Below are 15,816 nucleotides of genomic sequence, written 5' to 3' on the forward strand. Positions count from 1 at the left end.
GTGTCAGCTCGTGTGTGTGTCAGCTCGTGTGTGTGTCAGCTCGTGTGTGTGTCAGCTTGTGTGTGTGTGTGTGTGTGTGTGTGTGTCTGTCAGCTCTTGTGTGTGTGTGTGTGTGTGTGTGTGTGTGTGTCTGTCTGCTCTCGTGTGTGTGTGTGTGTGTGTATGTGTCTGCTCTAGTGTGTCGTCTAGTGTGTCGTCTGCTCGTGTGTGTGTGTCAGCTCGTCTGTGTGTGTGTGTGTGTCAGCTCGTGTGTGTGTCAGCTCGTGTGTGTGTGTGTGTGTGTGTGTGTGTGTCAGCTCTCGTGTGTGTGTGTCTGTGTGTCAGCTCGTGTGTGTGTGTGTGTGTGTGTGTGTCTGCTCTCGTGTGTGTGTGTGTGTGTGTCTGTTTGTCAGCTCGTCTGTGTGTGTGTGTGTGTGTTAGCTTGTCTGTGTGTGTGTGTCAGCTTGTCTGTGTGTGTGTGTGTGTCAGCTCGTGTGTGTGTGTGTCAGCTCGTGTGTGTGTGTGTGTATGTGTGTGTCAGCTCTCGTGTGTGTTTGTGTATGTGTGTCAGCTCGTGTGTGTGTGTGTGTGTGTCTGCTCTCGTGTGTGTGTGTGTGTGTGTGTGTGTGTGTGTGTGTCAGCTTGTCTGTGTGTGTGTGTCAGCTCGTGTGGTTGTGTCAGCTCGTGTGTGTGTGTGTATGTGTGTGTGTCAGCTCTCGTGTGTGTGTGTGTGTCAGCTCATGTTTGTGTGTGTGTCAGCTCTCGTGTGTGTGTGTGTCAGCTCGTGTGTGTATGTGTGTGTGTCAGCTCTCGAGTGTGTGTGTGTCAGCTCATGTTTGTGTGTATGTGCTTTCTTCGCCTTTGTCGCTTTTGGCTTGTTTAGTTGGGGACATTTAATTTTATATTTAACAATACTATTACAACATTATTTTCCTGTTATCTCTGTAAAACTGCTTTGAAACACTCTGTATTGTAAAAAGCGCTGTAGAAATAAAGGTGACTTGACGTCTGTGTGTGTGTGTGTGTGTGTGTGCAGGATGAAGAAGAGGCGTTCATGCGTCGACTGGCGTCTCTAGCACGAGTGTCTCTCGGGAACGAGGAGGATTTTACAGGTCAGTTTACAGTTTCAGTCTTTGCTGACGTGACCAAAATTGTGTATTTGTGTCACCGGAGCATCTCTGTGTGGAGTGTGTAGCTTGGAGTGTGTAGTTTGGAGTGTGAAGTGTGTAGTGTGAAGTGTGTAGTGTGAAGTTTGGAGTGTGAAGTGTGTAGTGTGACGTAGTGTGTAGTGTGACGTGTTTCAGTGTGACGTAGTGTGGAGTGTGACGTGTGTAGTGTGACGTGTGTAGTGTGACGTGTGTAGTGTGACGTGTTTCAGTGTGACGTGTGTAGTGTGACGTGTGTAGTGCGACGTGTTTAGTGCGACGTGTAGTGTGACGTATGAAGTGTGACGTGTGTAGTGTGACGTGTGTAGTGTGACGTGTGTAGTGCGACGTGTGACGTGTGTAGTGTGACGTGTTTCAGTGTGACGTGTGTAGTGTGACGTGTGTAGTGTGACGTGTTTCAGTGTGACGTGTGTAGTGTGCAGTGTGACGTGTGTAGTGTGACGTGTGTAGTGCGACGTGTGTAGTGCGACTTGTGTGGTGCGACGTGTGTAGTGCGACGTGTGACGTGTGTAGTGTGACGTGTGTAGTGTGACGTGTGTAGTGTGACGTATGAAGTGTGACGTGTGTAGTGCGACGTGTAGTGTGACGTATGAAGTGTGACGTGTGTAGTGTGACGTATGAAGTGTGACGTGTGTAGTGCGACGTGTGTAGTGCGACGTGTGTAGTGCGACGTGTGTAGTGTGACGTGTTTAGTGCGACGTGTGTAGTGCGACGTGTAGTGTGACGTGTGAAGTGTGACGTATGAAGTGTGACGTGTGTAGTGTGACGTGTGTAGTGCGACGTGTGTAGTGCGACGTGTGTAGTGCGACGTGTGTAGTGCGACGTGTGTAGTGCGACGTGTGTAGTGCGACGTGTGTAGTGTGACGTGTGTAGTGTGATGTATGAATTGTGAAGTGTGACGTCTGTAGTGTGACGTGTGTAGTGTGACGTGTGTAGTGTGACGTGTGTAGTGTGACGTGTGTAGTGTGACGTCTGTAGTGTGACGTGTGTAGTGTGACGTGTGACGTCTGTAGTGTGTAGTGTGACGTGTGAAGTGTGACGTCTGTAGTGTGACGTGTGTAGTGTGACGTGTGAAGTGTGAAGTGTGACGTGTGAAGTGTGACGTCTGTAGTGTGACGTGTGTAGTGTGAAGTGTGTAGTGTGACGTGTGTAGTGTGACGTGTGTAGTGTGACGTGTGTAGTGTGACGTAGTGTGTAGTGTGACGTGTTTCAGTGTGACGTAGTGTGGAGTGTGACGTGTGTAGTGTGACGTGTGCGACTTGTGACGTGTGAAGTGTCACGTGTGAAGTGTGACGTGTGTAGTGCGACGTGTGTAGTGTGAAGTGTGACGTGTGTAGTGCGACGTGTGTAGTGCGACGTGTGTAGTGTGACGTGTGTAGTGTGACGTGTGTAGTGTGACGTGTGAAGTGTGAAGTGTGACGTGTGAAGTGTGACGTCTGTAGTGTGACGTGTGTAGTGTGAAGTGTGTAGTGTGACGTGTGTAGTGTGACGTGTGTAGTGTGACGTGTGTAGTGTGACGTGTGTAGTGTGACGTAGTGTGTAGTGTGACGTGTTTCAGTGTGACGTAGTGTGGAGTGTGACGTGTGTAGTGTGACGTGTGCGACGTGTGACGTGTGAAGTGTCACGTGTGAAGTGTGACGTGTGTAGTGCGACGTGTGTAGTGTGAAGTGTGACGTGTGTAGTGCGACGTGTGTAGTGCGACGTGTGTAGTGTGACGTGTGTAGTGTGACGTGTGTAGTGTGACGTGTGTAGTGTGACGTGTGTAGTGTGACGTGTGTAGTGTGACGTATGCGACGTGTGACGTGTGAAGTGTCACGTGTGACGTGTGTAGTGCGACGTGTGTAGTGTGAAGTGTGACGTGTGTAGTGCGACGTGTGTAGTGTGAAGTGCGACGTGTGAAGTGCGACGTGTGTAGTGCGACGTGTGTAGTGCGACGTGTGTAGTGCGACGTGTGTAGTGCGACGTGTGAAGTGCGACGTGTGTAGTGCGACGTGTGTAGTGCGACGTGTGTAGTGTGACGTGTGTAGTGTGACGTGTGAAGTGCGACGTGTGTAGTGCGACGTGTGTAGTGCGACGTGTGTAGTGTGACGTGTGTAGTGTGACGTGTGTAGTGTGACGTGTGAAGTGTGACGTCTGTAGTGTGACGTGTGTAGTGTGACGTGTGTAGTGTGACGTGTGTAGTGTGACGTGTGTAGTGTGACGTGTGAAGTGTGACGTGTGAAGTGTGACGTGTGTAGTGCGACGTGTGTAGTGCGACGTGTGTAGTGCGACGTGTGTAGTGTGACGTGTGTAGTGTGACGTGTGTAGTGTGACGTATGCGACGTGTGACGTGTGAAGTGTCACGTGTGAAGTGTGACGTGTGTAGTGCGACGTGTGTAGTGTGTAGTGTGACGTGTGTAGTGTGACGTATGCGACGTGTGACGTGTGTAGTGTGACGTGTGTAGTGTGACGTGTGTAGTGTGACGTGTGTAGTGTGAAGTGTGACGTCTGTAGTGTGACGTGTGTAGTGTGACGTGTGAAGTGTGACGTGTGTAGTGCGACGTGTGTAGTGCGACGTGTGTAGTGTGACGTGTGTAATGTGACGTGTGAAGTGTGGCGTGTGTAGTGTGACGTGTGTAGTGTGACGTGTGAAGTGTGACGTGTGTAGTGTGACGTGTGTAGTGTGACGTGTGTGGTGTGACGTGTGGTGTGACGTGTGTAGTGTGACGTGTGTAGTGTGACGTGTGCGACGTGTGACGTGTGAAGTGTCACGTGTGAAGTGTGACGTGTGTAGTGCGACGTGTGTAGTGTGAAGTGTGACGTGTGTAGTGCGACGTGTGTAGTGCGACGTGTGTAGTGCGACGTGTGTAGTGTGACGTGTGTAGTGTGACGTGTGTAGTGTGACGTGTGAAGTGTGACGTGTGTAGTGTGACGTGTGTAGTGTGACGTGTGTGGTGTGACGTGTGGTGTGACGTGTGTAGTGTGACGTGTGTAGTGTGACGTGTGTGGTGTGACGTGTGTGGTGTGACGTGTGTGGTGTGACGTGTGTAGTGTGACGTGTGTAGTGTGACGTGTGTAGTGTGACGTGTGAAGTGTGTAGTGTGACGTGTGTAGTGTGACGTGTGTGGTGTGACGTGTGGTGTGACGTGTGTAGTGTGACGTGTGTAGTGTGACGTGTGTAGTGTGACGTGTGTAGTGTGACGTGTGTAGTGTGACGTGTGTAGTGTGACGTGTGAAGTGTGACGTGTGTAGTGTGACGTGTGTAGTGTGACGTGTGAAGTGTGACGTGTGAAGTGTGACGTGTGAAGTGTGACGTGTGTAGTGTGACGTGTGAAGTGTGACGTGTGAAGTGTGACGTGTGAAGTGTGACGTGTGAAGTGTGACGTGTGTAGTGTGACGTGTGTAGTGTGACGTGTGTAGTGTGACGTATGCGACGTGTGACGTGTGTAGTGTGACGTGTGACGTGTGTAGTGTGACGTGTGTAGTGTGACGTGTGTAGTGTGACGTGTGAAGTGCGACGTGTGTAGTGCGACGTGTGTAGTGTGACGTGTGTAGTGTGACGTGTGTAGTGTGACGTGTGAAGTGTGACGTGTGTAGTGTGACGTGTGTAGTGTGACGTGTGTAGTGTGACGTATGCGACGTGTGACATGTGTAGTGTGACGTGTGTAGTGTGACGTGTGAAGTGCGACGTGTGTAGTGCGACGTGTGTAGTGCGACGTGTGTAGTGTGACGTGTGTAGTGTGACGTGTGTAGTGTGACGTGTGTAGTGTGACGTGTGAAGTGTGACGTCTGTAGTGTGACGTGTGTAGTGTGACGTGTGTAGTGTGACGTGTGTAGTGTGACGTGTGACGTCTGTAGTGTGACGTGTGTAGTGTGACGTGTGAAGTGTGACGTGTGTAGTGCGACGTGTGTAGTGCGACGTGTGTAGTGTGACGTGTGTAGTGTGACGTGTGAAGTGTGACGTGTGTAGTGTGACGTGTGTAGTGTGACGTGTGTAGTGTGACGTATGCGACGTGTGACGTGTGTAGTGCGACGTGTGTAGTGTGTAGTGTGACGTGTGTAGTGTGACGTATGCGACGTGTGTAGTGTGACGTGTGTAGTGTGACGTGTGTAGTGTGAAGTGTGACGTCTGTAGTGTGACGTGTGTAGTGTGACGTGTGAAGTGTGACGTGTGTAGTGCGACGTGTGTAGTGCGACGTGTGTAGTGTGACGTGTGTAGTGTGAAGTGTGACGTGTGTAGTGTGACGTGTGTAGTGTGACGTGTGTAGTGTGACGTGTGTAGTGTGACGTGTGTAGTGTGACGTGTGTAGTGTGACGTGTGAAGTGTGACGTGTGTAGTGTGACGTGTGTAGTGTGACGTGTGAAGTGTGACGTGTGAAGTGCGACGTGTGTAGTGCGACGTGTGTAGTGTGACGTGTGTAGTGTGACGTGTGTAGTGTGTAGTGTGACGTGTGTAGTGTGACGTATGCGACGTGTGACGTGTGAAGTGTCACGTGTGAAGTGTGACGTGTGTAGTGCGACGTGTGTAGTGTGAAGTGTGACGTGTGTAGTGCGACGTGTGTAGTGTGAAGTGCGACGTGTGTAGTGCGACGTGTGTAGTGCGACGTGTGTAGTGCGATGTGTGTAGTGCGACGTGTGTAGTGCGACGTGTGTAGTGCGACGTGTGAAGTGCGACGTGTGTTGTGTAGTGTGTAGTGCGACGTGTGAAGTGTGACGTGTGAAGTGTGTAGTGTGACGTGTGTAGTGTGACGTGTTTAGTGTGACGTGTGTAGTGTGACGTGTGAAGTGCGACGTGTGTAGTGTGACGTGTGACAGTGTGTAGTGTGACAGTGTGTAGTGTGACGTGTGTAGTGTGACGTGTGTAGTGTGACGTGTGTAGTGTGACGTGTGTAGTGCGACGTGTGTAGTGCGACGTGTGTAGTGTGTAGTGTGACGTGTGAAGTGTGACGTGTGTAGTGTGACTTGTGTAGTGTGACGTGTGTAGTGTGACGTGTGTAGTGTGACGTGTGTAGTGTGTAGTGTGACGTGTGTAGTGTGACGTGTGTAGTGTGACGTGTGTAGTGTGACGTGTGTAGTGCGACGTGTGAAGTGCGACGTGTGTAGTGCGACGTGTGAAGTGCGACGTGTGTAGTACGACGTGTGACGTGTGTAGTGTGACGTGTGTAGTGTGACGTGTGAAGTGTGACGTGTGTAGTGTGACGTGTGTAGTGTGACGTGTGTAGTGTGACGTGTGTAGTGCGACGTGTGTAGTGCGACGTGTGTAGTGTGACGTGTGTAGTGCGACGTGTGTAGTGTGACGTGTGAAGTGTGACGTGTGTAGTGTGACGTGTGAAGTGTGACGTGTGAAGTGTGACGTGTGTAGTGTGACGTGTGTGTAGTGTGACGTGTGAAGTGTGGCGTGTGTAGTGTGACGTGTGTAGTGTGACGTGTGTAGTGTGACGTGTGTAGTGTGACGTGTGTAGTGTGACGTGTGTAGTGTGACGTGTGTAGTGCGACGTGTGAAGTGCGACGTGGGTAGTGTGACGTGTGTAGAACGACGTGTGTAGTGCGACGTGTGTAGTGCGACGTGTGTAGTGCGACGTGTGTAGTGTGACGTGTGAAGTGTGACGTGTGTAGTGTGACGTGTGACGTGTGAAGTGTGACGTGTGAAGTGTGACGTGTGTAGTGTGACGTGTGTGTAGTGTGACGTGTGAAGTGTGGCGTGTGTAGTGTGACGTGTGTAGTGTGACGTGTGTAGTGTGACGTGTGTAGTGTGACGTGTGTAGTGTGACGTGTGTAGTGTGAAGTGTGACGTGTGAAGTGCGACGTGTGTAGTGCGACGTGTGTAGTGCGACGTGTGTAGTGCGACGTGTGTAGTGCGACGTGTGTAGTGCGACGTGTGTAGTGCGACGTGTGTAGTGCGACGTGTGAAGTGCGACGTGTGAAGTGCGACGTGTGAAGTGCGACGTGTGAAGTGCGACGTGTGTAGTGTGACGTGTGACGTGTGACGTGTGAAGTGCGACGTGTGACGTGTGAAGTGCGACGTGTGAAGTGCGACGTGTGTAGTGCGACGTGTGTAGTGTGACGTGTGTAGTGCGACGTGTGACGTGTGAAGTGCGACGTGTGACGTGTGAAGTGCGACGTGTGAAGTGCGACGTGTGAAGTGCGACGTGTGTAGTGTGACGTGTGTAGTGTGACGTGTGTAGTGTGACGTGTGTAGTGTGACGTGTGTAGTGTGACGTGTGTAGTGTGACGTGTGAAGTGCGACGTGTGAAGTGCGACGTGTGTAGTGCGACGTGTGAAGTGCGACGTGTGAAGTGCGACGTGTGTAGTGCGACGTGTGTAGTGCGACGTGTGTAGTGCGACGTGTGAAGTGCGACGTGTGTAGTGTGTAGTGTGACGTGTGAAGTGTGACGTGTGTAGTGTGACGTGTGAAGTGTGACGTGTGTAGTGTGACGTGTGAAGTGTGACGTGTGTAGTGTGACGTGTGTAGAGTGACGTGTGTAGTGTGACGTGTGTAGTGTGACGTGTGTAGTGTGACGTGTGTAGTGTGAAGTGTGACGTGTGAAGTGTGACGTGTGAAGTGCGACGTGTGTAGTGCGACGTGTGTAGTGCGACGTGTGTAGTGCGACGTGTGTAGTGTGACGTGTGGCGTGTGTAGTGTGACGTGTGTAGTGTGAAGTGTGACGTGTGAAGTGCGACGTGTGAAGTGCGACGTGTGTAGTGCGACGTGTGTAGTGTGACGTGTGTAGTGTGACGTGTGTAGTGTGACGTGTGAAGTGTGACGTGTGAAGTGCGACGTGTGAAGTGCGACGTGTGTAGTGCGACGTGTGTAGTGCGACGTGTGTAGTGTGACGTGTGAAGTGCGACGTGTGAAGTGCGACGTGTGTAGTGCGACGTGTGTAGTGTGACGTGTGTAGTGTGACGTGTGTAGTGTGACGTGTGAAGTGTGACGTGTGAAGTGCGACGTGTGAAGTGCGACGTGTGAAGTGCGACGTGTGAAGTGCGACGTGTGAAGTGCGACGTGTGTAGTGCGACGTGTGTAGTGTGACGTGTGTAGTGTGACGTGTGTAGTGTGACGTGTGAAGTGTGACGTGTGAAGTGCGACGTGTGAAGTGTAACGTGTGAAGTGCGACGTGTGTAGTGCGACGTGTGTAGTGTGACGTGTGAAGTGCGACGTGTGAAGTGCGACGTGTGAAGTGCGACGTGTGAAGTGCGACGTGTGTAGTGCGACGTTTGTAGTGCGACGTGTGTAGTGCGACGTGTGTAGTGTGTAGTGTGACGTGTGTAGTGTGACGTGTGTAGTGTGACGTGTGTAGTGTGACGTGTGAAGCGCGACGTGTGAAGCGCGACGTGTGAAGCACGACGTGTGAAGTGCGACGTGTGAAGTGCGACGTGTGAAGTGCGACGTGTGTAGTGCGACGTGTGTAGTGCGACGTGTGTAGTGCGACGTGTGTAGTGCGACGTGTGTAGTGCGACGTGTGAAGTGCGACGTGTGAAGCGTGGCGTGTGTAGTGTGACGTGTTTCAGTGTGAAGTGTGACGTGTGTAGTGCGACGTGTGTAGTGCGACGTGTGTAGTGCGACGTGTGTAGTGCGACGTGTGAAGTGCGACGTGTGAAGTGCGACGTGTGAAGTGCGACGTGTGTAGTGCGACGTGTGTAGTGCGACGTGTGTAGTGCGACGTGTGTAGTGCGACGTGTGTAGTGCGACGTGTGAAGTGCGACGTGTGAAGCGTGGCGTGTGTAGTGTGACGTGTGTAGTGTGACGTGTTTCAGTGTGAAGTGTGACGTGTGTAGTGCGACGTGTGTAGTGCGACGTGTGTAGTGCGACGTGTGTAGTGCGACGTGTGTAGTGCGACGTGTGTAGTGCGACGTGTGTAGTGCGACGTGTGTAGTGCGACGTGTGTAGTGCGACGTGTGAAGTGCGACGTGTGAAGTGCGACGTGTGAAGTGCGACGTGTGTAGTGTGACGTGTGTAGTGTGACGTGTGTAGTGCGACGTGTGAAGTGCGACGTGTGAAGTGTGACGTGTGAAGTGCGACGTGTGTAGTGTGACGTGTGTAGTGTTTCAGTGTGTAGTGCGACGTGTGTAGTGCGACGTGTGTAGTGCGACGTGTAGTGCGACGTGTGTAGTGCGACGTGTGTAGTGCGACGTGTGAAGTGCGACGTGTGAAGTGTGACGTGTGAAGTGCGACGTGTGTAGTGCGACGTGTGTAGTGTGACGTGTGTAGTGTGACGTGTTTCAGTGTGAAGTGTCACGTGTGAAGTGTGACGTGTGTAGTGCGACGTGTGTAGTGTGAAGTGTGACGTGTGTAGTGCGACGTGTGTAGTGTGAAGTGTGACGTGTGTAGTGCGACGTGTGTAGTGCGACGTATGTAGTGCGACGTGTGTAGTGCGACGTGTGTAGTGCGACGTGTGTAGTGCGACGTGTGAAGTGCGACGTGTGTAGTGTGACGTGTGTAGTGTTTCAGTGTCTAGTGCGACGTGTGTAGTGCGACGTGTGTAGTGCGACGTGTAGTGCGACGTGTGTAGTGCGACGTGTGAAGTGTGACGTGTGTAGTGCGACGTGTGAAGTGCGACGTGTGTAGTGTGACGTGTATAGTGTGACGTGTGAAGTGCGACGTGTGAAGTGCGACGTGTGTTGTGTGACGTGTGTAGTGCGACGTGTGTAGTGCGACGTGTTTCAGTGTGACGTGTGACAGTGTGTAGTGTGACGTGTGTAGTGCGACGTGTGTAGTGCGACGTGGGTAGTGCGACGTGGGTAGTGTGACGTGTGTAGTGTGACGTGTGAAGTGTGACGTGTGAAGTGTGACGTGTGAAGTGCGACGTGTGAAGTGCGACGTGTGTAGTGTGACGTGTATAGTGTGACGTGTGAAGTGCGACGTGTGTAGTGTGACGTGTGTAGTGCGACGTGTGTAGTGTGACGTGTTTCAGTGTGACGTGTGACAGTGTGTAGTGTGACGTGTGTAGTGCGACGTGTGTAGTGCGACGTGTGTAGTGCGACGTGTGTAGTGCGACGTGTGTAGTGCGACGTGTGTAGTGCGACGTGTGTAGTGCGACGTGTGTAGTGCGACGTGTGAAGTGCGACGTGTGAAGTGCGACGTGTGAAGTGCGACGTGTGTAGTGTGACGTGTGTAGTGTGTAGTGTGACGTGTTTCAGTGTGTAGTGCGACGTGTGTAGTGCGACGTGTGTAGTGCGACGTGTGTAGTGCGACGTGTGTAGTGCGACGTGTGAAGTGTGACGTGTGAAGTGTGACGTGTGTAGTGCGACGTGTGTAGTGTGACGTGTGTAGTGTGTAGTGTGACGTGTTTCAGTGTGACGTGTGTAGTGTGACGTGTAGTGTGTAGTGTGACGTGTGTAGTGTGACGTTTGTAGTGTGACGTGTGTAGTGACGTGTGTAGTGTGACGTGTGTAGTGTGACGTGTGTAGTGTGACGTGTGTAGTGTGACGTGTGTAGTGTGACGTGTGAAGTGCGACGTGTGAAGTGCGACGTGTGTAGTGCGACGTGTATAGTGTGACGTGTATAGTGTGACGTGTGAAGTGCGACGTGTGTAGTGTGACGTGTGTAGTGTGACGTGTGTCATTGTGACGTGTGACAGTGTGTAGTGTGACGTGTGTAGTGTGACGTGTGTAGTGTGACGTGTGTAGTGTGACGTGTGTAGTGCGACGTGTGTAGTGCGACGTGTGTAGTGCGACGTGTGTAGTGCGACGTGTGTAGTGCGACGTGTGTAGTGCGACGTGTGTAGTGTGACGTGTGTAGTGTGACGTGTTTCAGTGTGAAGTGTGACGTGTGTAGTGTGACGTGTGTAGTGTGACGTGTGTAGTGCGACGTGTGTAGTGCGACGTGTGAAGTGCGACGTGTGTAGTGCGACGTGTGTAGTGCGACGTGTGTAGTGCGACGTGGGTAGTGCGACGTGGGTAGTGTGACGTGTGTAGTGTGAAGTGTGTAGTGTGACGTGTGTAGTGTGACGTGTGTAGTGTGACGTGTGTAGTGTGACGTGTGAAGTGTGACGTGTGTAGTGTGACGTGTGTAGTGTGACGTGTGTAGTGTGACGTGTGAAGTGTGACGTGTGTAGTGTGACGCGTGTAGTGTGACGTGTGTAGTGTGACGTGTGTAGTGTGACGTGTTTCAGTGTGAAGTGTGACGTGTGTAGTGTGACGTGTGTAGTGTGACGTGTTTCAGTGTGAAGTGTGACGTGTGTAGTGTGACGTGTGTAGTGTGACGTGTGAAGTGTGACGTGTGTAGTGTGACGTGTGTAGTGCGACGTGTGTAGTGTGACGTGTTTCAGTGTGAAGTGTGACGTGTGTAGTGTGACGTGTGTAGTGTGACGTGTGTAGTGTGACGTGTGTAGTGTGACGTGTGTAGTGTGACGGACGTATTTAGTGTGACGTGTGTAGTGTGACGGACGTATTTAGTGTGACGTGTGTAGTTTGACGTATTTAGTGTGACATGTGAGGTGTGTAGTGTGACGTGTGTAGTGTGACGTGTGTAGTGTGACGTGTGACGTGTGTAGTGTGACGTGTGTAGTGTGACGTGTGTAGTGTGACGTGTGTAGTGTGACGTGTGTAGTGTGACGTGTGTAGTGTGACGTGTGTAGTGTGACGTGTGTAGTGTGACGTGTGTAGTGTGAAGTGTGACGTGTGTAGTGTGGTGTGTGTAGTTTGACGTGTGTAGTGTGACGTGTGTAGTGTGACGTGTGTAGTGTGACGTGTGTAGTGTGACGTGTGTAGTGTGACGTGTGTAGTGTGACGTGTGTAGTGTGATGTGTGTAGTGTGACGTGTGTAGTGTGACGTATTTAGTGTGACATGTGTAGTGTGACGTGTGTAGTGTGATGTGTGTAGATCCACACATGCTTTGTTACAGTGTTCATGTTTACTGCGGATCGATAAGATGTGCTTCAAGGCATCTGGAATAATATATATAATCATATTTTAAATGAATCAAATCATCATCATTTGTATGACCTCGTACCTTTTCTTAAATGGGTTAAACACTGAACCTGGTCACCCGATACACTGTGTGTGTGTGTGTGTGTGTGTGTGTGTGTGTGTGTGTGTGTGTGTGTGTGCGTGCAGGTCATCAGTGTGAGGAGAGTTTCTGAAGGACTTCAGGACCTGTGATGAGCGTCAGAAGACCAGCAGGATGATGCAGAACACACACTCTCTCACACACACACACTCTCTCACTCACTCTCTCACACACACACACACACACACACACACACACACTCTCTCTCACACACAAACACACACTCTCTCACTCACTCTCACACACTCACTTACACACACACACACACACACACACACACACAAGTCAAGTCTCCATTTATACAGCACTTTTAACAATATAGAGTTTCACAGCAGTTTTGCAGTGATAATAGGAGATTACAGTAACAGAGATTGTTTAGGCTTTACAGCAGCTCTAGAATAAAGTTATAATAAGGTTATAGTCTGTAATCATATCATTAACAATAGGTTCCTCTGAATTAAGGGATCGAAAATTCAGCAACCCGAGCTTTATCATTTGTTCATCTGTATTATTTCTGCTTTTTATTTGTTGAACAAAAATTAAATGTTTACCCTTAAATGGGTTTAGGAGTTTATTGTATTTCCTAATTCGGGGAACAGAAACAGTCTCTACACACACACACACACACACACACACTCAGGGCCAGATCTACTAACGATTTTGCGCCACTTCAGGTGTATTTGTTTTGCAAAGTGCGTATTAAACCATGGCGAGGTGTGTAGGAACGGGACGCGCGAGATGAAAGCGCAGACTTCCTGTGGCGGGAACTGGAAATGCGGTCATGCATACCCGTTCATGGGATGGTCAAGGGACAGTGGGAGTGTCACATAAAGACATGGGATGGTCAAGGGACAGTGGGAGTGCCACATAAAGACATGGGATGGTCAAGAGGGAAGTGGGAGTGTCACATAAAGACATGGGATGGTCATGGGACAGTGGGAGTGTCACATAAAGACATGGGATGGTCAAGGGACAGTGGGAGTGCCACATAAAGACATGGGATGTATGGGATGGTCAAGGGACAGTGGGAGTGCCACATAAAGACATGGGATGGTCAAGGGACAGTGGGAGTGCCACATAAAGACATGGGATGTATGGGATAGTGGGAGTGCCAGATAAAGACATGGGATGGTCAAGGGACAGTGGGAGTGTCACATAAAGACATGGGATGGTCATGGCCCAGTGGGAGTGTCACATAAAGACATGGGAGGGTCATGGGACAGTAGGAGTGTCACATAAAGACATGGGATGGTCAAGGGACAGTGGGAGTGTCACATAAAGACATGGGATGGTCATGGCCCAGTGGGAGTGTCACATAAAGACATGGGATGGTCAAGGGACAGTGGGAGTGCCACATAAAGACATGGGATGGTCAAGGGACAGTGGGAGTGTCACATAAAGACATGGGAGGGTCATGGGACAGTAGGAGTGTCACATAAAGACATGGGATGGTCAAGGGACAGTGGGAGTGTCACATAAAGACATGGGATGGTCAAGGGACAGTGGGAGTGCCACATAAAGACATGGGATGGTCAAGGGACAGTGGGAGTGCCACATAAAGACATGGGATGGTCATGGGACAGTGGGAGTGTCACATAAAGACATGGGATGGTCAAGGGACATAGGGAGTGCCACATAAAGACATGGGATGGTCAAGAGGGAAGTGGGAGTGTCACATAAAGACATGGGAGGGTCAAGGGACAGTGGGAGTGCCATATAAAGACATGGGAGGGTCAAGGGACAGTGGGAGTGCCACATAAAGACATGGGATGGTCAAGGGACAGTGGGAGTGTCACATAAAGACATGGGATGGTCAAGAGGGAAGTGGGAGTGTCACATAAAGACATGGGATGGTCAAGGGACAGTGGGAGTGTCACATAAAGACATGGGATGGTCAAGAGGGAAGTGGGAGTGTCACATAAATACATGGGAGGGTCAAGGGACAGTGGGAGTGTCACATAAAGACATGGGATGGTCAAGGGACAGTGGGAGTGTCACATAAAGACATGGGATGGTCAAGGGGGAAGTGGGAGTGCCACATAAAGACATGGGATGGTCAAGGGACAGTGGGAGTGTCACATAAAGACATGGGATGGTCAAGGGACAGTGGGAGTGTCACATCAAGACATGGGATGGTCAAGGGACAGTGGGAGTGTCACATAAAGACATGGGATGGTCAAGAGGGAAGTGGGAGTGCCACATAAAGACATGGGATGGTCAAGGGACAGTGGGAGTGTCACAAAGACATGGGATGGTCAAGGGACAGTGGGAGTGTCGTAAAGACATGGGATGGTCAAGGGACAGTGGGAGTGTCACATAAAGACATGGGATGGTCAAGGGACAGTGAGAGTGTCACATAAAGACATGGGATGGTCAAGGGGGAAGTGGGAGTGTCACATAAAGAGATGGGATGGTCAAGGGGACAGTGGGAGTGTCACATAAAGACATGGGATGGTCAAGGGACAGTGGTAGTGTCACATAAAGACATGGGATGGTCAAGGGACAGTGGGAGTGTCACATGAAGACATGGGATGGTCAAGGGGGAAGTGGGAGTGTCACATAAAGACATGGGATGGTCAAGGGGGAAGTGGGAGTGTCACATAAAGAGATGGGATGGTCAAGGGGACAGTGGGAGTGTCACATAAAGACATGGGATGGTCAAGAGGGAAGTGGGAGTGTCACATAAAGACATGGGATGGTCAAGGGGGAAGGGGGAAGTGGGAGTGCCACATAAAGACATGGGAGGGGACGCGTAAACTGCACATAATCATGTATTCCGCGTTATGTACAGGAAAAGCCGCTGAAAGCGCCTGTTTTGCGCTGATAATTCTCCGCCTCTGAAACGCAGGAGTAACTGAGGAGGTTTGCTGGCTTGAGTCCTGCCAGCTCTTCTGTCTGTGGGTCGAGGATATTCCATTGATGTTTTGTGTGATTTCGGTCCGGATGGCATTCTTTTGTGTGCGTGTGGAATCCCGGCCTCGTATGATGATTAAATTTGCTGTTACCTCATTAACAAGCAGATCAACCTCGTTAGCGCTAAACGTTTGTTTCCGCTGTTTGCCTGACTTACATGGCTGATCCATGATGGAAAGAGGAGGAGCGTTTAATGTTTCTACCTATGTTTCTAGCGTTCTAATGTTTAAACCCACGGTCCCCTTCTTCCCCCTGGGGGGGATACCAGAGAGCCTACGGGTACCCGTCTGGGTTTCAACTCTCGCCACTTTTGTTTTTCACCGAAGGGGGGTTTCAGGTCCGCCCTGGAGCGGACCCGAGGCATTTTGTTTTGTTTTTCCTGGGACTAGGGAGGCCCGGAGACCTGTAATGATCATTCCGCAGGTTCACCTACGGAAACCTTGTTACGACTTTTACTATCTCTAGATGGTCAAGTTTGATCGTCTTCTCGACGCTCCGCCAGAACTCAGCGAGGAGCTCCGGCGGGGCCGATCCAAGGACCTCACTAAACCACCCAATCAGTAGTTAACGTTTCATGTTTGGAGAAAGGAAAATGGAAAAATGCACAATGCTTTGCGTGTTTAATTTGTGTCATGACAGGACTTCACATACAGGAGAGCCTGGATCTTGACGGTTCTCCTTGCAGATATAATATAAAATAATATACAATAATATAATATAAAAAGAACTTTGTTTTACTCACTTGTCCCCTGTTATAAACAAATCATTTA

The 15,816-nt window shown here is 50.7% G+C and overlaps 1 protein-coding gene across 2 annotated transcripts in view; it reads left to right on the plus strand.

Annotated features, from left to right (window-relative positions):
• evc (EvC ciliary complex subunit 1) overlaps positions 1-12,695 on the plus strand; it is a 71,765-nt gene extending 59,070 nt beyond the window's left edge. For both annotated transcript variants that reach the window (XM_077235514.1, XM_077235515.1), the window contains exons 19-20: positions 1,016-1,091; positions 12,181-12,695. In XM_077235514.1, coding sequence (XP_077091629.1) covers positions 1,016-1,091; positions 12,181-12,206 — 102 coding nt within the window. In that variant the 3' untranslated portion in view covers positions 12,207-12,695. The remainder of the gene's footprint in view (positions 1-1,015; positions 1,092-12,180) is intronic.
• Positions 12,696-15,816: the final 3,121 nt, after the last annotated feature.

The sequence above is a fragment of the Siphateles boraxobius genome, unplaced genomic scaffold (assembly GCF_051911475.1).
Source record: "Siphateles boraxobius isolate OS27281-9 unplaced genomic scaffold, OSU_SipBor_1 197, whole genome shotgun sequence".
NCBI classification, from domain to species: Eukaryota; Metazoa; Chordata; class Actinopteri; order Cypriniformes; family Leuciscidae; genus Siphateles; species Siphateles boraxobius.